Source organism: Prunus mume, linkage group LG3 (genome assembly GCF_029339155.1).
Source record: "Prunus mume cultivar Tortuosa linkage group LG3, ASM2933915v1, whole genome shotgun sequence".
Classification (NCBI taxonomy): domain Eukaryota; kingdom Viridiplantae; phylum Streptophyta; class Magnoliopsida; order Rosales; family Rosaceae; genus Prunus; species Prunus mume.
In genome coordinates this window covers 9477256-9505061 of record NC_142700.1, presented here as the reverse complement: position 1 = coordinate 9505061, position 27806 = coordinate 9477256, and the positions used below count along the sequence as shown (strand labels likewise).

The window sequence follows — 27806 nt, the reverse complement described above, 5'->3', positions numbered from 1 at the left end:
ACTTTTTTGTTGATATAAATTCCACTTGTATGAAGAAAATTTAGAAAACCCTATATAGCTTATGATCCTCTTTAACAATTCCCATGCATTAATTAATTTAATTGCTATTAATTATTTATTAATTTATGAACTGACCAATTTTTGCAATTATAATTACAGAGGAGAGGGGTGTGGTTGGCAGAGTTAAAACTTGTACCAAACCATGCGAGTCATTACCTGTGTGCACTTCATGGGTAGACTGCGAGTTGGCCTGCCAGCAGGAATCATACCAGGGAGGCCATTGTTACCCTGATTGCATTTGCTGGATGAATTGTTAATCAAATTAATCATCATCATACCAACAATCAATAAAAGTACTTTATCTTGAAGATTTTGTGTGCTCTTATTTCATCAATTAATTCAAAGTGCGACTCTTAAATTAAACTTAAGCCTAATGCCGATTTAATTTCGAATTTTCATTACCATGGCTTCTAATATTGAAGAATTCGAGTTACTGCACATGCATTTAGCTTTAACGGTTAAGAGTATTTCCATACACTTGAGGTCGTATGTCTGATTCACCTCCGAGAGTGGAGAAAAACTTACATATACTACGGATACCATTGTGACGTTATCCTCAGCCAATCATTCATTGTCATGTATTTTAACTTTCTGACAGGCAATACATAATAAACTTGGGATACTGCCACAATAGCATCCTTGTTACATGTGAGTTCTCCCAAAAGTGTCCCAATATTGTTTGTGTCAAAAAGGAATTCTCATTACAAGATAAGTGTGGCTAAGAGCTCGTAAGCCGGCTTGTATAACCATGACTGAATGATTCATTAGAAGTAACATAAAAACGAAATCGTTTGCGCAGTTGTTAAACGGCACCAAGTATTTCTAAAATAAGATGCTGAGGATAAATTGCCTTCAATCCCATTTCCCCAGCATTGAAAAAAGGTTAAACTTCAGACCCAATATTTAATGGTCAACATCAACGACATTGGTATTTGTTTGGGTGCTCTAAATAATTTGATGAAATTTCAACGTGCAAATCAATTTGGAATTACCAACACTAATTTACACATTTGACATCTTCAGTATCAATGAAAATAAAAACTTTGCTCATCTCAATATTGTACTAGATATTTATCAAAACAAAAAAATATATATATTGTACTAGACAGACAATGCACATACAATACCACATCACCAACCTAATTGGCTGTAAAATGTATGTAATAATAAGATTTTCAATTGGTTTCCAAGTCATCTCTCTCTTTTGGTTGTCTTATTTTGCAGACAAACCAAATACAATCACAGGGCAGCACAATTCAATCACAGTAATGAAAATGAGAAGAAACTCCTAATTCACCACTCAAGCAGTCCTGATTGGTTTTGGCTCCGTTCAGGCAACTAGCTTTTTTGGATTACACCATTCTCCTTCAAGTACTCGACAAATTCGTCAATAAGATAGGGCCAGGCACCTTCGGCGTCATAATTTGTGAGTGATGAATCCACAGCCTACAAACACAAAGTTTAAAGTTAACCAAAGAAAAACAAAAACAGAGGAAAAAAGGAATAGCCTTGTTCAGAATTCAGATTAGCATGAAGGACAAGGCAACCGGATATAAATCATGCTTATAAGAATACATACTTATGTTCCTTTTCCCTTATTGTTTGTTTTTTTTTAAAAAAAATTTGGTGACACTTTGATGCTTGATATCTTACCCTTGCAAACTCTAATAGTTGAGACCATGTGTCCCTTGAAATTGCCTTGTTATGCCGAGCCTGAAATGAGTGGATGAAGAAAAAATTATTAACAGATGCACGTCAAGAATATAATAAAACTAAAGAGAAGAAAGTTATGCATGGAGTATGGCAGCAAAAAACATAACTCCCACATTTTTCCTTGGTGCCATAAGAAGAAACTTAATATTTCTCACAATCACTTTAGGACATCCATGCTATTTCAAGGCACACATACTTTCTAAGATATAACAGATGTATAGTGTTTAGTAAGAAAATGACGTAGGGCTAAAGGTAAATGTATGAAGCCTCCAATTTTAGAGATATTTATTCATATCAAACATTCATGACGTTCAAGGGGGAAAAGAAGTTCACAATGATTATGATCAGTAATATAAATGACTATTGCAGCACAGTGTAGCTGCTACTTTCAATAAATACTCAATCCCATAAATTACCTGTAAGAACTGACACCAATGATCGACAAACGGCCACTGCTTTTCAGCAAACAGTAATTGCCACATTCCAATTGCAGTATCCAATGCCAAAGATTTCTGACCCTGAAATGAAAATGAAGCAACATATATATGTATATGTATACACACACATATTTATAGATCAAAACCAGAATTTATCTGAGATACCTTTAACAACAAAAATCTTATTGTTGAAATTGTTGAAGGTACTGAACAACAACATGAAGATACCAGTTGACATTCAAGCATGTTATCTATAATTCAAACTATGAAAGATTCATCACACACAGACTATTTCAAAAGCTGTAGCTGAATACATTTTAATTATATTTTAATGCACAATTTTTATTTTTATTTTGCCAATAGGTATTAGGTAGGAAGGGGAGGGGGACTATACAGTAAATGGGTATCACAAGATTTCAATAACTCATGCTAGTTCAAACCCGGGTGACAATTGGGGTGGAAGGGGAAAGGTTACCGCTCAACCACAGCGGCTTAACCCAATTGTCTGTTTTAATGCACATTCAGGTCCACATGTTTCCATTCTAAATTTGCACCCATCAAGAATATCAAAGGATTCTTCCTAGTTTTACCTATCAAATTTGAGAGATAAGCATAGTCAAGAAATAGAACAAGTCAAAATCTGCATGCACGAAAAACACATACCTTTTCTTTGGCCCAGCCAAAAGCAAAATTATATATCTCGCGAAACTTTTCTGGAAAATCAAAAGAAGATGATTTCAGCAATGGAGAACAAAGGTCCCATACCTCTCACAAAAGTCAAATGAAAACAACATCTTTAAAGAAGGGTCAAGCTATTTCAACAAATATATTCACATTATAAGTATCCACAAAAGGCAAACATGATATACAGATCAATTTTTTAAAACACTATAATTACATACGTTCATCTTTCAGCTCAGATCGCATAAATGGTATCTTTTCACGGAATTTCTCCAGAGAATCTATCCTGCCATCAGAAAACGTAAACTTATATGTTTACTGAATTCCTCAAATAGTAGTTACGGACTAAATACCTACTGTAATTTTAGGTTAGAAGAATAAAATACATATCAGAAACCTTTTGTACTTACCCCAGTGTTTCTAATCCATCTATGAACTCCTGCTTGGAAAATTCACACATGGTGGCTGCCTTCATGTGCCAGGAGACAACTAACTGCATCAACAGCCCATCATGCCAAAAATTACCAGCCAAATCATAAGCATAAGTTGACAAATGTAGGCAAACTAAAAGCAAAAGTTCACCAAGCAAATCGCAAACATATATTTGAGTCTTCATTGCCTGCATATCCATTTCTTTTATATAGTTCAAGGTAATTTCACCAATGCCCCTAAATTTTAGCATGTGTCCTATGGTAGTCTCCAATCCTGAAAATGTAACATTTAACACCCCAGAAATCTTATTTTAGCCTGTTCCATAAATGCAATAAGCCCCACTTAGAAAACTACCGTATCTTCTGCAATAAGTTCCCTGAATTTCTGATGAACTTTCAAACATAATGGTTGTTAAGTTCATAGGGGCAGAACTTTATGGATTGAATTTTAATATTGCCGCAAAAATGATTTGGCTACACTTGGAAGGAACTTGGTAAGCATGCACATCTTGATCTGAAAAGATTTATGCATTCATATATACGTACCATGACTATATCTTGAGGATCCACCTGTCAAATTATGGAGGCTTACTTGTTAGTCAAAAAAATGAGGGAAAAAAATTAAGAAAGAAAAGAATCATAAGAAACAAACAACAATGTTACAGTCCAGTAATTGAGAGTTACTATCTGTACCAATCAGTTACCTGAAGATCGTTGCAAAGGATGCTGATACCATCAGCGAGTATCATGTCAGCACATGGATCTGAGAAAAATTATATTTCATCAGTAAAAGGGGAATTCTGCAAACCATATAAATTTAGTTTTAATAAATCACAAAAAAAAAAAAGGACAAAGAAAGAAAACATTTGATGGATTATTTTTATTCGCCAATATATGTTCGAGTAACACAAAGTTGACGAGGAAGCTTTACAAAAACCAACTCCATCAAACTTTTTATTATCTAGCATTTATATTTTAATCACAGTGAAAAGTCCATCATGCTCACTACTAAATTACTAGGATTCAAGTATTCGTCTATTACAAACTTGATACAATTTTAGACTGACACTTGATGGTTGTGGATTTATGTACTGATTTACATCTCCGTCTATTCCATTTCCTATGAATGCGATATAAAAAAGTGCAAAAGGTCTAGATTGAGGACAAGAATGAGCGGAAAGGAAGAGCTTGCCTTTATATCTATTGTATAATTCCTCCAAATGTCTAGAATCAGTATTTGTTTGCAACTGGGGCTGACTGTAGAATACATCAAATGCTCCTTCAAGATGCCAATCACTCGACTTCAAAGCCTGCAGAGCAACTTTTTCACTGAATATGATGGGAAGTTAGGCTTTTCAACTATTCCAAGAATCAAACTGAAGCTACTCAAGAAGAGGAAGAAAGAAAAAAGGTATGGAAGAACTCCACCAATCTAATACAAATCAGGTATGTGTGTGCACACACACTTTTTCCAGCTCAACTTCAAAAGATACGTAAACAAGTAGACCATTACAACTGCTCAACTCAACCAACTCTAGCACAGTACAAACGCACATGTGTCCCTTAGAAAGGAAAAAATGATATTGAAGTTACATGTGACCCTTCATGATCAACAACTAAACACGCAACATCAACTGGTTCAAATGGGTGCTTTAAATATCAATGCATGACAGATGTAAGCTAGCAAAACTTCAACATCTAAATGGGTTTTAATAAAGACCCATGAACCTAGGCATGCTTATAAGATTCTTATATTGAGATACTATCATCACTGTGGTTAATGCATTTCATGTTACAGCAGGATTCAGACATAAAAACACTTATCACCTCTCACACAACCTGTTTTTCACAATATTACAACAAGCTTGTGACACAGGAATAAATCATTTAAGCTACACCCATATTTGTTTAGAATAAAGCCAAACTCAAAGAAGCATAGTATTCTCCAAAAACTCCTTTCTTAAGACAGACTAAAGAAAATTTACATATGATTATCAATTACCTCGCTCCAGTAATTGTTATGAACTGCTGGAGCTTTTCCCGGTGGCCTCTACCCAATTTGTGCTGTCAAAACGAAAAGGTGAAGCAGGTGAGACCATGAGGGAGAAAGAGAGAACAAAGCAAAATTATGCATGCATATCAGTTGTGGGTTGCTAATCATAAAGGTTATTTTTCCGTCAAGAAAATCTAAAATATAAGAGAATAGTCTTTAATTTCACATTAGAAAAGGTTTTCCATGGCAACAAAATTTATTTTGCATCAATTTGCTTCAAAACCTGAGAAACCAACAGCCTCTGCTAAACTGAGCTTTACACGGAAGAGAAAATAAAATTCCTTCACTAGTATACGTTCTCAAATTCAAAAGACACATCTCTTTATTTCCTTTTCCTCAGCTTTCTCAGCTGCCAAGCAGAGCGCTCAACAAACAATAACAACGTTATAGCCACTACAAAATTGAAACTTCGACATGATAGCGGCAGAGAAGTGTTGCTAGAATTTGCAGAACCAGTTACATCCAGAACAAACCATGAAAAAGGAAAAAAGTGAAACAGTAAAGTTTAAGATTAAAGTACAAGTAGCAAAGCGAGAGGCTGATCAGAAACAGTATCTATACATGAAACCGAAAGTCTCAAATATATAATCCAACAAAAACAATGACATGAACAGAAATTGAAAATAAAGCTCGAAATTAGAGTACTTACCATCTTTGAGGTGGTTGATGAGGAAATCCTAGACCTTGAACAGCTCCTAGAGACAGAAAATTAGGTTTTACTCAATTTCTCTGTAATACGCGAATAGAGAAATACTGAATCCCTCTGTATCTATCTGAATGGGGGTCTGGGTTCTCTGTTTTTCCGTGTTTTTAATTGTTTATTTTTTTTCAGACCAAAAAAAAAAAATTTCCTTTTTTCCTTTGTTTTTGTTTTTGTTTTTCTCTTTCTTTTTATTGTGAGGGCCACATGTATTCTATTTTGTTACCGCTTATAGACATGTGACACGACTATCTTTAGCATGCATCAATCGTTATATGCGTGTGTAATCACTTTGAAAACTATGTACAAATGGTTCGTAATCACTTTATTAATATGATATCTTGTTCGTTGTTAAATGTATTTGGGATGCGTTGTGAGAACCACATATATTTTGCTTTATCACCACTTATAAACATGTGACACAATTGTCTTTAACATGCATAAACAGATCAATGCACGTGGAATCATTGTAGAACCTATGTACAAATAGTTCGTAATCACTTAACTGATACAAAATGCATTGGCTACTAAACGTGTGTGGGTTCCACTGTGAGAGACACATGTATTCTAATTTGTTAGCATTTATAAACATGTGACACAACTACCTTTAATATGTATCAATCGTTAAATGCGTGTGAAATCACTGTAAAAACTATGTACAAATGGTCTGTAATCACTTAATTGATACAACATGCATTGGATGTTGGATGGGTATGGATTCCATTGTGAGAGACACATGTATTCTACTTTGTTACCATTTATAAACATGTGATATGGTTGTCTTTAACATGCATCAACTGCTAAACGTGCTTGGAATCACTATAAAACCCATGTACAAATAATTTGTAATCACTTAACTCATACAACATGCATTGGTCGTTGAAAGTGTGTTGGATTCGCTATGAGTTCCCATGTGTCTATGTTCCATAATTACTTATAAATTAGTTGATCATTAAAAAAACATGCAATTAGTTTTTGTTGATTCTTGTGAGATTTCTCTCATGAGGAATTCGGGGTGTTCGTCAAATTGAAAATGTTAACATTTTCAAAATTTGGCATATGATCAAATGTAGTTTTAGTTTTAGATTTTACAATCCAATTTGATGAAGCTAAGGCTAAAATCCAGTCCGATCATGTTGATGGTTTTAACATTTTGATTTAAATGAATTGGATGATCCATTGTTTAATACGGGGAAAACGAACTGATACGTAAAAGAAATTATAATCAAATCAAATACAATCACAATTAATAAGAAAAATAGATGGGAAGTGAACATTTTATTTTTGCATTTTCTAACTGTGTAATACCTTTTATCTTAATGGAATGAATTACCTACGACCCTTCCACACTTAAAAATCTGTGTGTGTATTTATTCAAATTCTCTCATTTGCACGACGCAGTATTGCAAATTGTTCAGCCCATGCAAGCATGATCAATAGCTGGACTTTTTTTACACTCCAAGATTGCCCAATCTAAAAAACCATTCAACTCAGCCCAATAAAGCTGGTCCAGTATGTAACCAGGTCATTCATTGGTACCAAAAAGTGTAAAGCTTTTCTGGCCCAATATAGTCTTCAGATTTTTCATTTTCAACATGGCGCCTTCTCGTGGAAATAAAGACTCCTAGGTTTCTGTCGATTATAGTTTGACATGTGTGCAAAGAAAATTTCTTTTTGTATTTTGATGAATTGTCAAACTGTGATTTGTTCGAGCGAGGTGTGTCTCCTTCCAGGAAATAAGGCAAGCGGGCACATCTAATGAATGCACACCCAAATTATTATAATTTAATATGCGTGGTATGAACAAATTCCATCCACACACGTTTAATATATTCGTTGCACAAAAGTCAGCTCTGATGCTCCAATAGGCAAACATACTCAAAAATCATCTTCGGTTTCCTGAAAACTGCTGCTAAAATATAACTTTTAAGAGTGCGTGGTATCAGACCGGCATTGTCCATGCTTATCTACTGATTATAATATTCATTTCAAGTTTCTATCAGATTCTTTCTCTACTTGGGTTAATGGACATTATAGTATATAGTACACTTTGTATATCTGCCTATGTTTGCTTTATATATTGAGCTGCAAATGCTTGCCTTCCTAGCAAATTCATTCTGCTGAGAAAAATGGTGACAGATCTTCGAACAGATTCTTCGGATTACCGGACAGAGCTTCTGTCACCGGACGTGACAGGAGAGGCTGTGACAATGCCAACTGAGGCAGCATGGAGGCTCAATATGGATGGCTTCAAGCTTCCAGACAGAAACAAGGATTCTTATTTTGGCTTTGGCTCTTTTATTGAGTCATTAAGTAAAAGCTCTTATCTTATGTCCTTCTCTTTATGCAGTACTTTCATACACTTTATGTCAATTTAATAGATGTGATTGACAAAGACAAATTATATTTGTCTTAAAACTTATATTAACATTGAAATTCTCTCTATTGCTATCACAGGGAGGCAAAGAAAAATTGCAGAATATTACAAGAGGCAGAATAAACTTCTCAAAGGATTCAATGAGTTGGACTTATTTTCGGAAACGGGGTTTTGGCCTGGGAGTTTAACAGAGGTTTGCTGTCAATTTGCCTTAGATTAGTGGTAATTTGCAGCTATAAAATGATCTCCACTAATTCAAATCTTGAATTTTTCTTAATTATTGTAATTTGCATACAAACTCTTGATTTCAGGATGAGGTGAACCAACTTGCAAGAAATGAAAGGATAGCAATATATGCATCTAATGTGGCTAATTTGGTGCTTTTCCTGGCAAAAGTGTATGCTTCATTTGAAAGCAGATCATTAGCAGTAATAGCTTCAACATTGGATTCTCTGTTAGACCTCTTGTCAGGGTTCATTCTTTGGTTTACGTCTAATGCAATGAGAAAACCAAATCAATACCGGTACCCGATTGGCAAGAATCGGATGCAGCCTGTGGTAAGCACATCCAATAATTTGAGGTGACATCAGACAAAAACATGCACACAGGAAAAGATTTCAAGCTTATTAAACCAATATCTTTCTAGGAGCAACATTTCAATATGGGAACATGAGACCAAATTTGTACAGTATGAGAACATTTCACTTGCAATATTCTCCATAATTCATATACTAAATCCCAAATGCATTGCAGGGAATTGTTGTTTTTGCATCAGTAATGGCAACTCTTGGATTACAAATCTTGTTCGAATCGGGACGGCAACTTCTCACAAAGGTATGTAAGAGTTCGTCAGTTGATAGTAGAGCAAGAAGTCTTGAACACAGTCAGTGACTCAATATATATTATTATATCTGCATTTCCAACTCATTCTCCTATAGATCAATATGGTTTGAAGCATCAAGTTTTTCTTATTGAGGGAAATTTTGAACACCAAAAATGTAAATAGGTCCTTATGAATTTCTTTCCATGTAGGCTCAACCTGATAGGGACCCACTGAAAGAAAAATGGATGATAGGGATCATGGTGTCTGCCACAGTGGTGAAGTTTGTGCTGATGGCATATTGTCGTAGATTCAAAAACGAAATTGTTCGAGCATATGCACAAGATCATCTATTTGATGTCATCACTAATGGAATTGGTCTTGCATCAGCAGTTTTAGCAATCAGGTTTTACTGGTGGATTGACCCTGTTGGAGCTATCATTGTAAGTCCAATATATTAATCAACACCTAATTTTGTTACAACACCATTTTGGTCTTTGTGTTTTGAATTTGACAAATTTGGTCCTTGTCCCTTTTGCCTAATTTGACGTTAACATATTAAAACACGGGGGCCAAATTGGCCAAATTGAGAACGCAAGGAACGAATTGAAAATCAGAACAAAACACAAGGATATCTAACCCAAAACTTTATGGCAACAATTGTAATTGATATATATTTGAAATACAATGCCTGCAGATTGCTTTGTATACAATGGGAAATTGGGCAAAAACAGTGATGGAAAATGTGTGGTCACTGATTGGGAAGACAGCACCAGCAGAGTACTTGGCAAAGTTGACATATCTGATTTGGAACCATGACAAGGAGATCCAGCACATTGAGACAGTGAGAGCCTATACTTTTGGTTGCAACTATTTTGTGGAAGTTGACATAGTCTTGCCTGGGGACATGTCTCTTAGTCATGCACATAACATTGGAGAAACACTTCAAGAGAAGCTTGAAAACCTTCCTGAGGTTGAAAGAGCTTTTGTTCATGTGGACTTCGATATTACTCACAGGCCAGAGCACAAGCCAAAGTTGTCTTCATGATCAAGAAACACTAGACAAGAACATTAGCTAAGTGTTGTTTGAACTAGCTCTTTTTTCAATTATTAAAAACCAGTCCCACCATTTGAAGGAGGGAATTGAACATAGAGTAGGCCACAGTTATTGAACTACTACTTATCTGTAGGAATAAAGTTTATATGTTTATTTCGAGCTACTTGAACCTCAATCCAAAGATTGTAAAAATTTGTGATGGATGGTTCTTTTTCAACCCAAAGATTGCTCTTCTTATCCACCTAAAGAAAAAGTTAATAATATCATCATTTGATGTTTTCCGTTTTTGCCACCATGAACACCGCCGGTCAATGCTCAAGCCACGAGCATCACGACTTTGAACATGGCTGGAGGGAGGAGAGAATGATAGGAGAAGAGAGAAGGATATGAGAAATGAGAAGGGGAAAACTAGCTTTTAATATAAGAATCCAAACCCTAAGGCATACACAAAACTGTCTATTTCACTTCTAACAAGCAAACACAAAATTGAGGTTGAATACAGGTTAACCTAGGTGCGTGTGAAGTGATGGAGGTACATTATCAAAATCTCATCAATCCGATTCATTAAACAAAACAACTGTGACAATTCTTCACAATCAAAATCTTATCTTTCCGATTTTCTCAATTCTTGATTCAATAACAAGACTTGAACAGCTATATCTCCTAATCTAGGGGTACAAAGTATCTGGCAAGGAACCAAATGACTTTTTCTTTTTTTTTTGGACCAAGGAGCTTTCATTGATAGCAAAAGAGGCGTACAAAAAGATACTAACCTGAAAAGCTAATAGAAACTCAGGGAAAAAAAACTAAACTCAGAGAGTCTAGAAACCAGTTTTTCCCCACAGAGACAAAAACACTGAAAACAAAAATTACAACTAAGGGGGACTAGGAAGTCCATCAGAAGCCAGAACCCGCACCAGGGACGGAGGTGGCTGGTTAGCCCATCCTTGCGGACACACCGCCCTTAATCCTATCGCCGCCGTCACATGAGCCGCGCGATTTGCTCCACGAGGGATCCAACGCCATTCCACATCAGAGAACCCTGTACTCAGGCGTCTGATCTCATCTAGTAAAGGAAGAATGGTCCAGGCCTTCGTGCATACATTACCTTTGATATTGTCAATGAGGACTTTTGAGTCTGATTCCATCTCCACCTTTGAGTAGCCTCTCAGCCTTGCACATCTTAGAGCCTCTATAGCTGCTTCAGTTTCTGCATTCAGTGCATTATTACAACATCGTTTACTAGCAAAACCATAGCAGAAATCCTTGTTCTGATTTCTCATCACCACACCCAAACCTGCCTCATGGTTTTTCCAAGCGGCATCGAAATTGATCTTAATTGCACCGTTAACAGGGGGTTTCCAAATACCGGCGAGCTGGGAGAGGACACCAGCCCCGTTTCTGGTGGAGAAAGCGTGATGCCTCAGCGCACCAAATTCCTCTGCTGCTGAGGCAGCCCGTTCCACCACACTTCTGGGATCGATTGTAATGTCTTCAAAAAGAAACTTGCACCTTGCTTTCCATATCTCCCACGAGATAAAACTAACCAAAGACAAAACCCATACTCTATCAGATTTTGAGAACATCTGACTATTTAACAGCCCATTGAACCAGCGATCAAAAGTAGTGAGGCTTTGCGGGTTCACACGGTAATTTAATGGTGAGCCAAACCAGACAGCTTGGGTCCAAGGACACAGAAAGATAGCGTGTTCCTCAGATTCTTCATACTGATTGCATATGGGGCAAAGTGAAGATGAAGTAATTCTTCTGCGATACAGATTCAACTTAGTAGGCAAGGCCCTAACCATCATGCGCCAGAGGAAAAACTTGATTTTTGGGAGAGTGGGAGACGCCTAAATATCCTTCCACACACCTTTTTCAATCACATGGGACGACCGGTTATTCCCTCCGCTGTAAGAAGCAGAGACCACCTTCAGATTGTAACAGACTTCACAGAATACAAACCGGATTTGTTCCAGGGCCAAACAATTCTGTCATCCCTGTGCAAGTTACCAATAGGGACCTCCCTGATAAGCATAATGGTGTCCTGGCTCACATACTGAGCTAGAGCTTGAGTGTTCCATGTTCTGGTCTGGCCATCTAAAATCTCGCTTACCAATTGGGGAGCATTCATCGGTACATTGTTCAGCGGCACAACAAAACCGTTGTGAGGAGGCAGAAGCCAACGATCCTGCCAAATCTTAGTATTGAGGCCATTGAAAACTTGATGCCTCATATTTTCCTTAACAACCTCTCTGCCTTCCAGCAAGCTAATCCAACCCCAAGAAGGACGGTGACCAGCCACAGCGTTTATAAAATCACAATCTGGAAAGTACCTGGCCTTAATCAATTTTGCCCAGTAGGAATTAGGCTCATGAATCAGTCTCCATGCCTGTTTACCAAGGAGGGCTAAATTGAAGGTATTGAGATCTCTGAAACCCAACCCACCCTCAGATTTAGGAAGGCATAAATCAGACCAAGACTTCCAATGAATCTTAGTGTCCGAGTCAGGCTTTCCCCACCAGAACTTGGCCATCTCACTGTTGATTTCCTCACATAGACCTTTTGTAAATTTGAAACACTGCATGGGGTACGTTGGAACAGCAGTGGCAATAGCCTTTATAAGGACTTCCTTCCCTGCTAATGAAAGCGAGCTCTGCTTCCAGCCCGAAATCTTGTCCTTAACACGCTCCTTTACATAATTCATAGCTGCCTTCTTTGATCTCCCCCACATAGTAGGCATCCCCAGGTAATTTCCAGGATTGTCTGTTCCCTCCACAGCTAGAATAGAGCCAATTGTAGTCTTCACCTCAGTAGGAGTATTACTACTAAAGTAGAGACAAGATTTTTGATGATTAACTAATTGTCCTGAGGCAGCACAATAACGATTCAGCAAATGCATAAATCTTCGGCAGTTAGTCACGTCAGCTCTGAGAAAGAAAAGGGAGTCATCTGCAAAAAGGAGGTGGGAAAGAACAGGGCTTCTTTGTGCCATCTTAATGCCTTTGATCCATCCTCCCGAGATACATTTTGACAGATTTTTGGAGAATACATCGCTTACCAGCAAGAACAGGTAAGGAGACAGAGGGTCTCCTTGTCTAAGCCCACGAGACGGTCTGAAACTGCATTTGGGAATATCAGCCTTGGATGGACGGCCACTTGACACGGGCCATAAGGGTTTAGCACCAGGAGTTCTACACGGGCCTAAAAAGAAAAGAAGACGAAAAGTGGAGAACACAACTTTCATTTCTACCTACAGAAAGATAACATAAATGTTAGACTGTGAGATAACAATACATTGAAATTCTCTGCTATTGACATTAGTGCATCATCTGTCCGGTTACTAGACATCAAGGAGAAAAGATAACTCAGGGAAAAAGCCTAGACTCGCAGAGTCTAGAAACCATAGATTTTCCCCGCAGAAAAAAAAATAAAAAAATCAAGCTATTACACTTATGGGGGACTAGGAAGTCCATCAGAAACTAGAACCCTAAACCCTATGTATCCTTCATTTATGTTGCAAGTTCCACCATATTCTTGTTTAAACTTTTCTAGTGGGAAGCAAGTCAATCTTGGCGCTTGATTGAGTGCAATTTATTATGCCCCTTGCAAATGGGTAAACATTTACACTCATTCGCTTGTGCATTATAGAAGAACAGATGATCACCCATTTAATTTGATAATAGTCATATCAAATGGCTAAAAACATATGGAATTCCAAACATTAGGCTTTTAGGAAAACCATAAAACTATGTGCTACACGTAGTAGACTTTTGCCATGTGAGCAACCAACTTAACTAAGATGTTATGCTTAACACTAAACGAAGTCGATTATAGTTCAATTGATTAAGAATATTTAATCTTATATTCAAAATTCTAGATTCAATTACTCGCTCTTTTAATATCTCTATATATATATATATATATATATATATATTCAAAACACTAAATGAGGTCACTCTAAAGTATAAATTCTTGAGCCAAATTAATTACTCTAACCTTCCGTTTGGATGAAGAAATTGAAAATTACATAGAATTCTAAAATGACGGAATTTAGATTTCCATCATTTCAATTTCTAGCAATTGAAAATTTCAATATTTGAATTTATGTATGTCGAATTTTGTAAATGACACTATGAAAATTGTGAAATGACACATATTTTTGTGGAGATTAAACTCCAAAATTTGATGCTCCAATTTCCACAATATTTTCCGCATGTCATTTAATCAATTCCGTGCTTAAGTTGCCAAACAAGGGAATTGTCAATTTTTCCTATTAAATTCCCGACTTTTAGTTAAATTGTAACACCCCGACCCCAAATTTATCCTATGTTTTAATTTATTTAAGTGTAATTGAGAAATTACCCGTAGGATATGGGTATTTTAGTCATTTTCTTATTCGGAAGGAATTTGGGAATTCCGGTTGTACCGTTGCGTAGAGCACGGTGAGATGAGTCCGTAGACACGTAATGGGCTCGAATCGGAGTTGTAACGAGAGAGATATGATCAAATGAAGCTCAGTGGCATAATCGTAAATATTTGGAAAATGGATTTTTGATAAAAAGACGGAATTGCCCCCGTCTCTCTCTCTCTCTCCGCGTCTCCTCTCTCTCCTCGGGTTCGCGGTGGAACAACCGCCACGTTTGGCCGGCCGTGCTCTCGTCCGCCACCAAACTTGACGGGCGGTACCAAAATGACCGCCGTCCTCTTCCTACCCCAGCCAGTCCCGCCGGCCGGGATTTCGCCGGAAAATCAAGAAAACAGCTCGGTTTGGTCCAAAACTTCGCCGGCTTCGTTCTCCGTCGTCCGGCCACCGATTCCGGCAAGTGAGGTATGGTTTCTCATCTATTTTCCGAGCTCTAGCTAATGGTTGGGTAGGTTTGCATTGATTTTGAGTGTAGATCATCCGATTTTCTATTTAGGGTTCGGCCGATTTTGCGATCGCGATTCCGGCCACCTCCGGTCAATTTTTGGGGTATGCCCAAGAACAAAAGTGACTCTAAATTAGGTGTATTACCTAGGGTAGGAGTCTTGGCTCTCGATTTGGAAGTTTTCCGGTGATGCGATATCGCTTTAGACACCCACGCGCTGCCGGCGCGTGTGGCGGCGCGTGGGCACTATAGCTGAGGGGCATTTTTATCCCACTGCGATCCTCTCGATGTCACGAGCGCTTAGGTGTGCTCGGATCTTATTTTGGATACCGTTAGAGTTCTGAACGGTAATCGCATATCGCGTATTTTCTGGGTTCACTAGGTTTGGACCGTTGGATGGTCCTGAAGTTATAATATGTTGATCTAGATATTACCAGGATCGTGTAGGATTTGACGGATCGTAAAATGGAGTCCCGGATACTCCGGAAATGCCAACCCTAGGGTTAGGGTTTTAGTGACCGTCCGATCGTGCGATCGTGAGCGATCCGACCATCCGATCTGGACCAAACTTGCAGGACATGTGTCCTAGACCTTGTAGAACCTATAGAAACTTTCGGATCATAATTTGGAGGTCGTGGGCCCCGCGGGCCTGTTTGACCAAGTTTTGGTAGTTTGACCTTGGGTTGACCGCTAGACTTTCGTTGTAGTTCTACCATCCCAGGAGGGTTAGAATGACTTTAGTGATAGGTCTTGAGCGTTGTTGAGTTAAATGGTTTATACGTGAATTTAGGATATTATTATATGATTTAAATTGAGGAATTATCAGATGCTATACCAGGATTGAGGTTTGTATGGGAGTAGAAATTATATATTATATATTTAATTGTGTGGATGTATAAAGGTAAATAAAGCGATCGAATGTTAGTTTACAGTGCTATACGCACTACCCCACGTACCCCCTCATATTGTGATCATGTTGAGGCCTTTAAACCCGTGTGGCTGGTGAGAATGTAGCCAGCCCGGTGTGAGGTCGCACGCGTCTTTGGATTAGCCGGCATGTTGATGGACCCCATACGTGGCGGCGCGTCCCGGCGTATGAGGAGATATGATTGTGTGAGGGCTGGTGAGAATGTAGCGGACCTAGTGTGAGGTCGCACGCATCTTTGGATTAGCCGGCGTGTTGCAGACCCGTGACGTGGCGGGCGCGTCCGGCGTATGAGGGAGATATGATTGTGTGAGGATGGTGAGAATGTAGCGGACCCGGTGTGAGGTCGCCGCGCGTCTTTGGATTAGCCGGCGTGTTAGCGGACCCCATACGTGGCGGGCGCGTCCCGGCGTATGAGGAGATATGATTGTGTGAGGTGGTGAGAATGTAGCGAGCCCGGTGTGAGTCGCCGCGCGTCTTTGGATTAGCCGGCGTGTTGCGGACCCCATACGTGGCCGGGTGCGTCCGGCGTATGAGGAGATATGATTGTGTGAGGGTGGTGAGAATGTAGCCAGGCCCGGTGTGAGGTCGCAAGCGTCTTTGGATTAGCCGGCGTGTTGCAGACCTCATACGTGGCGGGTGCGTCCCGACGTATGAGGGGAGATATGATTGTGTTTGGTGTGTTGTGTTGGATAAATCCTAGAATGTATGAAATTGTATGGCGGTGATGGTTTATTTGATATTAGGAGCCAGGATAGATACGAAAGAGCTACGTGTGGCTTGATCCCTTAGTAGGGTACGTAGGCAGCCTGAAGTTACTAGGTGCAGCCACAGATTAGACCCCACTTAGGTGGTCTTATTGAGTTTGGTTTGGATCTCGTTGTTGGTCCCAAAACTTGATTGAATTGAGGCTTGTCCTGGGGACTAAGTGAGTGAAGGTGTACATAAATAGATTTTGAATTTATTATATGCATGTTTGATGCATTAAGTTATTTTAAAAATATTGTGGGCAGTTCTGCTAGAATCATTTGAAGGCCGGAGGCCCTTTATGTAAATTGCATGAGATTATATTGTGCGTGCTGCCGGTTAGGTTATAAAATGTGTTTTATGCAGGTAGAAATTTTGGAGAAATGTTCAATTTACAGGGGAGACTCTGCCAAATTTGGCAGAAAGTCTCGTGCCCTTAATTCTCTCTGGTAAACGAGGACATAGATTTAAGGAGTGAACCCGGCGTAGGTGTGATGCCGGGGTCTCCGCAGGGTTAAATCTCGGGTTCCGGGAAATTCAGGACGGGTCATGTCATAAATTCTGAGTTATTTTCCCTCATCCAAACCACCTAAAGTATATATAGTTTACCAAGTATATAAATGAACCAATGTGGATATCAACTCCTGACAAATAGAGAATGCCACTGTTTAGTGGGTGGTTGGACATTCTATTCCCATTGCTTTTGCCAAATTGGAGCACATGATATTCTCAATCTCAAGAAAGGACTCTTGTGCTCAAAGAAAGTTTATAAAATTAAATTTTAAACGGGCACAAGTCTATCCCGACGAACATTGGTTGACATAGAAGTAAATTTGTTGAGTAAGTCTATGCGGACAAAACATCATTGAGATAGACTTATCCCGAAAAATATCTTCAAAATAAATAATAAACTTCCACACCCAAAAAAAAATAGGGAGTTTCACTAAAACACCCAAAATGGAGGTTGAAATTATAAAAAAACCCAACACCCAAAACACTTTATAAACACACCCAAAACCCATCATTACACACACTTAAAACCCATTTATAAACACACCCAAAAAGTTGACTTTGTAGTTGATTTTGGGTGTGTTTCTATGTTTAAATAGTGCTTGGGTTTTTTTATAAATACATGTCTAGGATTGGGTTTATTTATAAATTTGTAAAAAAAATAATCATAATAAACGAGAGGGAACAAATGGTTCAAATATTTGAGTAGGAAACCCCTAAACTTATAAATCACTTAATATAATTCACTATTTTTGACAAATATTTGAGTATGACGAGGCATCCAGATTGAAACAGTGTGACACTAACAAATAACATATTAATTTGTGCTTCTGCATGATTGAATCTTTATCAAAGGATCGGCCAACTTTTACCTACCCAGCCATGTAAATGGTATGTAAGATAATCTTCAACCATTACTATATAATATTCTTTCGATCACCAAATATTTGTCGGGTTTTGGCTGCACCTCATCTTTTTTTCACAAGCGGAAAACATATCTCATTGTTTCAGATCATCTCAAGGTTTTCCACTAACCTCTTAGATTGTTCCTATGAATTATTTGAATATCGCATCCCATTGCAGGCAAGCAATATTTTGTTTTTCTAGTTAATATATAGAGAGAGAGCTTTTATTGAAACATCCCTCAAATTAGCTTATTTGAGGGACACTATTTAGGTTACCTTACGATTTTTTTTTCACCGAACCAAACCGTCAAATTTTCAAGTATTTATTCATTGGTTATCCTTGCAAAGAAATCAAACAAATTGAAAATCATTAAGACATTTAATTGAGACCAACAAAATCAATGAACACGATACTTCAAAAAAGTACTTAAATTTTAATAATTTAATTGAATGGTCAAATGATACTGGATTCAAATGATTTTTTGTAGAGATAATCTTTTAACGAATATCTACAAAAAAGATAGTTTGGATTAGTGAAATACAATCCAAAATTAACCCTACAAAAGTGTCCCTCAAATTCTTCAATGAAACTTTATATATATAAAATCTATGTGACATGGTTGTCTTTAACATGCATCAACTACTAAATGTGCTTGGAATCACTATAAAATCTATGTACAAATAATTTTAATCACTTAACTCATACAACATACATTGATCATTGAATGTGTGTGGGATTCACTATGAGTTCTCCATGCGTCTATGTACCATAATTACTTATAAATTAGTTGATCATTAAAAAAACATGCAATTAGTTTTTGTTGATTCTTGTGAGAAGTTCTCTCATGAGGAATTAGGGGTGTTCGTCAATTTGAACATGTTAACATTTTCAAAATTTGACATATGATATAATGTAGTTTTAGTTTTAGATTTTACAATCTAATTTGATGAAGCTAAGGCTAAAATCCAGTCCAATCATGTTGATGGTTTTAACATTTTGATTTAAATGAATTGGATGATCCATTGTTTAATACAGGGAAAACGAATTTAAACGTAAAAGAAATTATAATCACATCAAATACAATCACAAATAATAAGAAAAGAAATGAACATTTAATATTGGCACACAGTCGTACGACCCTTCCACACTTATGCATCGGTGTACGTATTTATTCAAATTCTTTCATTTGCACGACTTACTATTTCAAATTGTTCAGCCCTTGCATGATCAATAACTGGACTTTTTTTAGACTCCAAGATTGCCCAATTTCGAAAACCATTCAACTCAGCCCAATAAAGCTGGTCCAGTATGTAACCAGGTCATTCATTGGTACCAAAAAGTGTAAAGCCTTTCTGGCCCAATATAGTCTTCAGTGTTTTTTTTCCTTTTTAATATGGCGCTTTCTCGTGGAAATGGGAACTCTTAGATTCCTGTCAATTACAGTTTCACATGTATGTAAAAAAAATTTCTTTTTGTATTTTGATGAATTGTGCACTGTGATTTGTTAAAGCGAGGTGTGTCTCCTTCCAAGAAATAAGGCAAGCAGGCACATCTAATAAATGCACATCAAAATTAGCATATTTGAATCCGTGTGGTATGAAGACAAATTCTTCAAGTAAGATACTAAAATTCCATCCACACACATTTAATATAGGATTAAGTGTTATAGTGCCCCCTGAAACATCACTAAACCCCCTTTAAGTTAAAGTTACTCACTTTGCCTCATTGAGTGATGTTTTGTGACTCACTTTGCCCCTCACAGTCAAGTCTATTAAAATTTTCTTTAAAAATACTGATATGGCACCAATGGAACTCACTATTTTGCTAAACTAAATGTCATGTGTGAAAAAAAAAATTAAAAAAATTAAAAAAATCTTTAAAAAAACTTAATTTAACTATTAAAAATAAAAATAATATTTTAAAACCAAAAAATCCCCAATTCCCCTCCCCCAACACCATTATTCATTTTCCCTTCCTAGCTAAAATTTTTGGGGCATATTTACGTATCAGTAATGAATAAAGTAAGGAATCGGAGAATTTAGGAATCGGGAAACTACTGAATCATTATGAGAAAAATCATTTCCATTAAATTGTTTACTAAATATATGGAATTAACAAAGGAATGAGATTGATTTTCATTGTTATTGTTTACAAATTTGCATGAATCAGAATTCAAATTAATTTTAGAATTATGGTAAAGTGGTAAGGGTATTTTTGAAAGTCATTAAGAGAAAACAGGAATGAGAGTCGTATCAACTACTCCCTAGTTGATCCGATACCTAGTTTTGAGGAATGCGATTACAGATTTTGAGATGGGGCTCACTTATTTTTTCATTCTGATTACAAGTAAACTCAGGAAAAGTCAGGAATGAAAATCATTTCATTTCCTTCTATACCCATTACTAATACGTAAACATGCCCTTGATTTATTTTAATAATTTATAACATTTTCCACTTTAGATACTTTTCTTCTCTAAATCTACACATACGCCCAAAAAAAAAAAAAAAAAAACCTACCTCTTTGACCTTTCTACGGTTCCCACGAAATTTAGTTCCAGACCCAGAAAACTTGCAGTGAGAAATAACTAGTTCCTCTTCATTATCAAATTTTTAGATTTAGGTTTTAAAAAAGACGAGATTTTGTTGGGGAAAACCTGTTCCTTGTAAGATTGGGTTTGATCTGGTTCTCTCTCTTTGGAGCAATAAATTGGAGAGTTAGTGTCAGTGTCTAAGATGAAGGAAAAGCTGGGATTTTTAATTGGGGTTTGGTTTCTTCTTTGTGGGGTTTGTGTGGGGAGGTTTGTGGTGGAGAAGAACAGCTTGAAAGTGACTTCTCCGAGTTCGTTGAAAAGTGTATATGAATGTGCACTTGGGAACTTTGGGGTTGGAGGAAGAGAGAGGAGCAGGTCGGGGTGGTTGTGGTTGTGGTTATGGTGACTGAGAAGGGATAATGGGGTTGTTGGAGGGAAATTGGGGATTTTTTGGTTTTAAAGGATTATTTTTATTTTTAATAGTTAAATTAAGTTTTTTAAAAGACAATTATTTTTTTTTTTTTTCACACATGACACTTAGTTTAGCAAAATAGTGGGTTCCATTGGTGCCGCGTAAGCATTTTTAACAGACTTGACGGTAAAAGCCAAAGTCATATACAAAACATTGATCAATGAAGTAAAATAAGTCACTTTAACTTTAAAAGAATTTAGTGGAGATTGATCAATGTTTCAAGAGCACTATAGCACTTAAGCCTTCAATATATTCCATTCACAAAAGTCAGCTCTTATGCTCCAATAGGCATACTCAAAAATCATCTTCAGTTTCTGAAAACTGCTACTAAAATATAAATTTTAAGAGCGCGTGGTATCAGACCGGCATTGTCCATGCTTATCTACTGATTATAATAATAATTTCAAGTTTCTATTAGATTCTTTCTTTACTTGGGTTAATGTACATTATAGAATAGTAAACCTTGTACATCTGCCTATGTTTGCTTTATATATTGAGCTGCAAATGCTTGCCTTCCTAGCAAATTCTTTCTGCTGAGAAAAATGGTGACAGATCTTCGAACAGATTCTTCGGATTACCGGACTGAGCTTCTGTCGCCGGATGTGACAGGAGAGGCTGTGACAATGCCGACTGAGGCAGCATGGAGGCTCAATATGGATGGCTTCAAGCTTCCAGACAGAAACAAGGATTCTTATTTTGGCTTAGGCTCTTTTGTTGAGTCATTAAGTAAAAGCTCTTATCCTACGTCCTCTTTATGCAGTACTTTCATACACTTTATGTCAATTTAATAGATGTGATTGACAAAGACAAATTATATTTGTCTTAAAACTTATATTAACATTGAAATTCTCTCTATTGCTATCACAGGGAGGCAAAGAAAAATTGCCGAATATTACAAGAGGCAGAATAAACTTCTCAAAGGATTCAATGAGTTGGACATATTTTCGGAAACAGGGTTTTGGCCTGGGAGTTTAACAGAGGTCTGCTATTAATTTGCCTTAGATTAGTGGTAATTTGCAGCTATAAAATGATCTCCACTAATTCAAATGTTGAATTTTTCTTAATTATTGCAATTTGCATACAAACTCTTGATTTCAGGATGAGGTGAACCAACTTGCAAGAAATGAAAGGATAGCAATATATGCATCTAATGTGGCTAATTTGGTGCTTTTCCTGGCAAAAGTGTATGCTTCATTTGAGAGCAGATCATTAGCAGTAATAGCTTCAACATTGGATTCTCTGTTAGACCTCTTGTCAGGGTTCATTCTTTGGTTTACATCCAATGCAATGAGAAAACCAAATCAATACCGGTACCCGATTGGCAAGAATCGGATGCAGCCTGTGGTAAGCATATCCAATAATTTGAGGAGACATCAGACAAAAATATGCACACAGGAAAAGATTTCAAGCTTATTAAACCAATATCTTTCTAGGAGCAACATTTCAATATGGGAACATGATACCAAATTTGTCAAGAAATTGCTTCCAAAGTTTGTAGGGAATTTTTGTACAGTATGAGAACATTTCACTTGCAATTTTCTCCATTCATATACTAAATCTCAAATGCATTGCAGGGAATTGTTGTTTTTGCATCAGTAATGGCAACTCTTGGATTACAAATCTTGTTCGAATCGGGACGGCAACTTCTCACAAAGGTACGTAGGAGTTCATCAGTTGATAGTAGAGCAAGAAGTCTTGAACACAGTCAGTGACTCAATATATATGATTATATCTGCATTTCCAACTCATTCTCCTATAGATCAATATGGTTTGAAGCATCAAGTTTTTCTTATTGAGTGAAATTTTGAACACCAAAAATGTAAATAGGTCCTTATGAATTTCTTTCCATGTAGGCTCAACCTGATAGGGACCCACTGAAAGAAAAATGGATGATAGGGATCATGGTGTCTGCCACAGTGGTGAAGTTTGTGCTGATGGCATATTGTCGTAGATTCAAAAACGAAATTGTTCGAGCATATGCACAAGATCATCTATTTGATGTCATCACTAATGGAATTGGTCTTGCATCAGCAGTTTTAGCAATCAGGTTTTACTGGTGGATTGACCCTGTTGGAGCTATCATTGTAAGTCCAATATATTAATTAACACCTAATTTTATTACAACACCATTTTGGTCTTTGTGTTTTGAATTTGACAAATTTGGTCCTTGTCCCTTTTGCCTAATTTGACGTTAACATATTAAAACACAGGGACCAAATTGGCCAAATTGAGAACGCAAGGAACGAATTGAAAATCCGAACAAAGCACAAGGATATCTAACCCAAAACTATTTTATGGCAACAAGTGTAATTGATATATATTTGAAATACAATGCCTGCAGATTGCTTTGTATACAATGGGAAATTGGGCAAAAACAGTGATGGAAAATGTGTGGTCACTGATTGGGAAGACAGCACCAGCAGAGTACTTGGCAAAGTTGACATATCTGATTTGGAACCATGACAAGGAGATCCAGCACATTGAGACAGTGAGAGCCTATACTTTTGGTTGCAACTATTTTGTGGAAGTTGACATAGTCTTGCCTGGGGACATGTCTCTTAGTCATGCACATAACATTGGAGAAACACTTCAAGAGAAGCTTGAAAACCTTCCTGAGGTTGAAAGAGCTTTTGTTCATGTGGACTTTGATATTACTCACAGGCCAGAGCACAAGCCAAAGTTGGCTTCATGATCAAGAAACACATAACAAGAACAGTAGCCAAGTGTTGTTTGAACTAGCTCTTTTTTCAATTATTAAAAATCAATCCCAACATTTGAAGAAGGGAATTGAACATAGAGTAGGCCACAGTTATTGAACTACTTGTCTGTATGAATAAAGTTTATATGTTTATTTCGAGCTACTTGAACCTCAACGTGTTCGGATAAAAAATAAAGAAAGTAAAAATTTGGGATGGATGGTTCTTTTTCAACCCAAAGATTGCTCTTCTTATCCACCTAAAGAAAAAGTTAATAAAATCATCATTTGATGTTTTCCGTTTTTGCCACCATGAACACCGCCGGTCAGTGCTCAAGCCACGAGCATCACAACTTTTAACATGGCTGGAGGGAGGAGAGAATGTTAGGAGAAGAGAGAAGGAAATGAGAAAAGAGAAGGGGAAAACTAGCTTTTAATAGAAGAATCCAAACCCTAAGGCATACACAAAACTGTCTATTTCACTTCTAACAAGCAAACACAAAATTGAGGTTGAATACAGGAATCTAGGTGCGTGTGAAATGGAGGAGGTACATTATCAAAATTTCATCATTCCGATTCATAAAACAAAACAACTGTGACAATTCTTCACAATCAAAATCTTATCATTCCGATTTTCTAAATTCTTGATCAAGACTTGAACAGCTATATCTCCTAATCTAGGGGTACAAAGTATCTGGCAAAGAACCAAATGACTAAGAAAGTTGAACCCAAGCAAATTCTTCTTTGTAAGCCACACTTGCATCACAGGAGGCTTCACATGTATAAACAGCAATTGTAGCCCAATCAAGAGAGTCCACGTCATTCTTCACATCAAAGTAAAATAGCAACTGTGGCATAATCTGAAGCCAAACAAAATACATACGGTCAAAAAACCGACTAGAAAGAAAATGGCAACTGCAAGCATAAAAGAAATTAAAATGCAGAAACTTTGAGTTGGGCTTTAACCATAACAAAAAATTGTCAAGATCACATTCATGATCCAATACCTGAAATTCAAAACACAATGGACCGGCACAATAACTGCATTTAGGAATATCAGCCTTGGATGGACGGCCACTTGACACGGGCCATAAGGGTTTTGCACCAGGAATTCTACAATACCTATTAAGTGGAAACAAAAAAAAGTAATTGATCCATAATTTGTAAAGTAAAATGGGGTGTAGGAAAATAGTGATTATGATTTATTGAAAATATAAATAACCTCAATACTTGCTCAGGTGCCAGGGCTATGCGCTCATGGAATGAAGCCCAGCTCTTTCTGTCATCATCACCCTTTTACAGGGGTATAAACATGTAAAAGTTTAAGCAATTAAACATGAATTTTCTTCTACCAGGGGTAAAAAGAAAAGAAGAAAAGTGGAGAACACAACTTTCATTTCTGCCTACAGAAAGATAACATAAATGTTAGACTGTGAGATAACAAAGATTAATACCTCAAAATTCTCAGCTATTGACATTAGTGCATCATCTGTCCGGTTACTAGACACCAAGGAATTAGAGCATACAGTATCATCAGGCATATCTGTCTCGTATGAACTTTCAGACTCCTGTATAATTTTGTACTCTGGCCATACATTGTTGCTTGCAACTGTTCACAAATGAAAAATACATAAATACAGGTTCTCAGAAAGTCCTATTCTATTCCTATAACAAGGAAAAAGCGCTGTGCCTTTTAGAAGTACTGCAGGAGTGGTTTCATCAGAGCTACTGTCAGCCAACTGAGAATTTATCCTCAATCGTTGACAATCATGTTCATGACCAGTCCGAGAATGCTTGACCTACAAATCAAAGAAAAAATTTGGTAATCTCTAGGGATGGCTGTTGCTATTTGAAAGCAAAAAAAAAAAAAAAAGAACATAGCAGAAACCTAACAAATCAAATTACCCAATGTTTCTCTGAGCAATAAAGTGCTCTTCTGCAACCTGTACAGCGTTTAATCCCCTTCCAGCTGCCACACCAATTACAGAGTGCAGCTAGACCAATAGGAAAAGATCATCAAAAGAGCCCTTACATGGCAGAACATGTTAAATACGTAAAGACTGCTTACTGAATATATCTAAGCAAGGTTGTATGTTAAACAATCAAGCAATAATTCAAAGGTCAAAAGCTAGCAACTTTAAATGCAAAGTTAAACAAGATGCTACCTCCAGCCTTAAGAGGCAGGTCTGTACTATCCTTCTTTGGTGGCTCACTTGAGTAGAAAGGATTATCACGGGGTAATTGGCAGCGGAAAACCTTCACACTTCAGGAAAAAAAAAAAAAAACATTACATAACCAGAAACAGAAACTAAAAACCCTTTGGTTATAGACAAAACAGGAAGAACAATACCTTCTAGAAGGCTTGTCCTGATGGCATTTCCATTGTTCATGTTGATCTCGACGAAGACAAACCATTGATGTACACATAAAAACAAATAAAGTTCGATGAAATGCAGATTGCTTCTCCTCTGGTGCATACACCTTGTAGTCCAATAATCAGAAAGACTAAAGATCACAACCATTCATCTTTTTATTGCTTAAAAGGGCAAAATATAGATATAATTTTATCAATGAAATTCAAGTATCATCAATAACCTGAAGCACAAACTGCAAAGGTTCATCACATATGTCGCAAAAACAAGATCTTCCGGATGGCAAATTTTCTGGATCCAACCAAGCCTATATGACAAAGAAAAAACACCATTAAAAAGAAGTCTGAACCGTAAGTAAACATAAATTGAAGGGTTTAATAGCATACGGGAACGCCTCCAGCCTTGGAAGGGAAGAAATGGCGAAGAAGAGAGCGGGCTGTCTTAGGCTTTTTCAGAAAACCTAAAACCACAGAGTTTCTTGCTTCTTCGTCTTCTTCTTCTTCATCATCTTCATCAATAACAATATCTTGTTCATTTTGTTCTTCTTCTTCATCGCTTTCATCGTCCAGTGAGGTGATTCGAAGACCCTTAAACTCTTCCGTATCATCATCTTTCAGACCACCAGCCATTTCTTTGGCAATTTAGGCTAAAGCAGCTTATTTTTTTTCAATCTCAAATTTGAATAGACCTTAATTCACCTAAAACCTGATTGTACATTGAAGTTGAATGATACTTTTTCTTCAAGTACTGAATTCCAATAAAATGTAAAACAAACAATTATAGTATTTGCATGGACTTGACAGAAGAAGAAAGAGAAGTCAAAATAAGAATAATAAAAATGAAGAACCCAAATATTGTTATTAAAAAAAACACCCAGTAAGCAAAATCTGGTGAAGCATACCAATGAAAACTAAATGCACAAAACTCCCAGATAAAGTATCACGCAACAGCAGAGAAACCTCAATTTAAAGAACTAGAAAACACAAGCAGATAAGTAGAGGCTTATAGGTCCAAGCTAACCAGTAACATATCCATCCAGCCAATCAATCAAAACAAACATGACTTAATCTAAAAACCCAAATCAAAATCAAAACTGACAGAAATCATAACACAAATACAAAATTAAAAAGTGAATCAACAAACCCTTAAATGAACACAGAGTCGATAGAGGCATTACCTGTAATAAAAAAGAGAGCTCAAATGACAAAGAAAAGAGACCCGGGATGGGACGGCTGGCAGTGGCGCAGCTGGTGAAGCTATGTGAACTGTGAATTATCAGAAGAGAAGGGAAGAAGGAGTTAAGGCTGGGTTTACGGGTGGGCTGGAATGAAAAATGGGCCATTGAAGAGAGTGAAACCATTTCTCTAAGCAGGCCGGGCTAAGAACTCTGGGGTGGGCTATTAGGCTGCCGGGCAAAAACAATTAATTATTTCTGTGGCGAAAAAAAT

The 27806-nt window shown here is 37.2% G+C and overlaps 4 protein-coding genes across 9 annotated transcripts; 2 read left to right on the top strand and 2 right to left on the bottom strand.

The window, feature by feature from the left end:
- Positions 1-1130: 1130 nt before the first annotated feature.
- Positions 1131-6193, bottom strand: LOC103325741 (defective in cullin neddylation protein). 2 transcript variants are annotated; one of them, XM_008227925.3, is made up of 11 exons: positions 6025-6193; positions 5325-5386; positions 4515-4651; positions 4027-4085; positions 3869-3892; positions 3302-3384; positions 3113-3177; positions 2874-2923; positions 2190-2291; positions 1714-1773; positions 1131-1506 (listed from the first exon to the last, which is right to left on the bottom strand). In XM_008227925.3, exons 1-11 carry the CDS (start codon positions 6025-6027, stop codon positions 1399-1401), a joined length of 753 nt encoding a protein of 250 aa, XP_008226147.2. In that variant the 5' UTR covers positions 6028-6193; the 3' UTR covers positions 1131-1398. The 2 variants fall into 2 exon arrangements, with proteins under 2 accessions (XP_008226147.2, XP_088904444.1); XM_089048318.1 differs by having other exon boundaries at positions 4515-4632; positions 6025-6189.
- Positions 6194-7983: 1790 nt separating this feature from the next.
- On the top strand, positions 7984-10488 carry LOC103325742 (metal tolerance protein 10-like). The gene is made up of 6 exons (XM_008227926.2): positions 7984-8388; positions 8533-8645; positions 8764-9009; positions 9206-9286; positions 9485-9715; positions 9970-10488. Exons 1-6 carry the CDS (start codon positions 8205-8207, stop codon positions 10318-10320), a joined length of 1206 nt encoding a protein of 401 aa, XP_008226148.2. The 5' UTR covers positions 7984-8204; the 3' UTR covers positions 10321-10488.
- Positions 10489-10866: 378 nt separating this feature from the next.
- Positions 10867-27709, bottom strand: LOC103325744 (zinc finger (MYND type) family protein / programmed cell death 2 C-terminal domain-containing protein). Of its 5 annotated transcripts, XM_089048947.1 has the most exons (12): positions 27536-27707; positions 26745-27063; positions 26582-26665; positions 26338-26467; positions 26152-26253; positions 25892-25980; positions 25677-25785; positions 25441-25595; positions 25209-25279; positions 24994-25108; positions 24702-24846; positions 10867-11035 (listed from the first exon to the last, which is right to left on the bottom strand). In XM_089048947.1, coding segments are annotated over exons 2-12 (1245 nt in total). In that variant the 5' UTR covers positions 26988-27063; positions 27536-27707; the 3' UTR covers positions 10867-11033. The 5 variants fall into 5 exon arrangements, with proteins under 5 accessions (XP_088905073.1, XP_088905072.1, XP_008226149.2 ...); XM_089048946.1 differs by lacking the exon at positions 10867-11035 and having other exon boundaries at positions 24512-24846; positions 27536-27704; XM_008227927.3 differs by lacking the exon at positions 10867-11035 and having other exon boundaries at positions 24512-24846; positions 26152-26249; positions 26337-26467; positions 27536-27701.
- On the top strand, positions 21778-24221 carry LOC148918671 (metal tolerance protein 10-like). Its single transcript, XM_089048417.1, has 6 exons — positions 21778-22017; positions 22159-22271; positions 22390-22635; positions 22866-22946; positions 23145-23375; positions 23633-24221. Exons 1-6 carry the CDS (start codon positions 21834-21836, stop codon positions 23981-23983), a joined length of 1206 nt encoding a protein of 401 aa, XP_088904543.1. The 5' UTR covers positions 21778-21833; the 3' UTR covers positions 23984-24221.
- Positions 27710-27806: the final 97 nt, after the last annotated feature.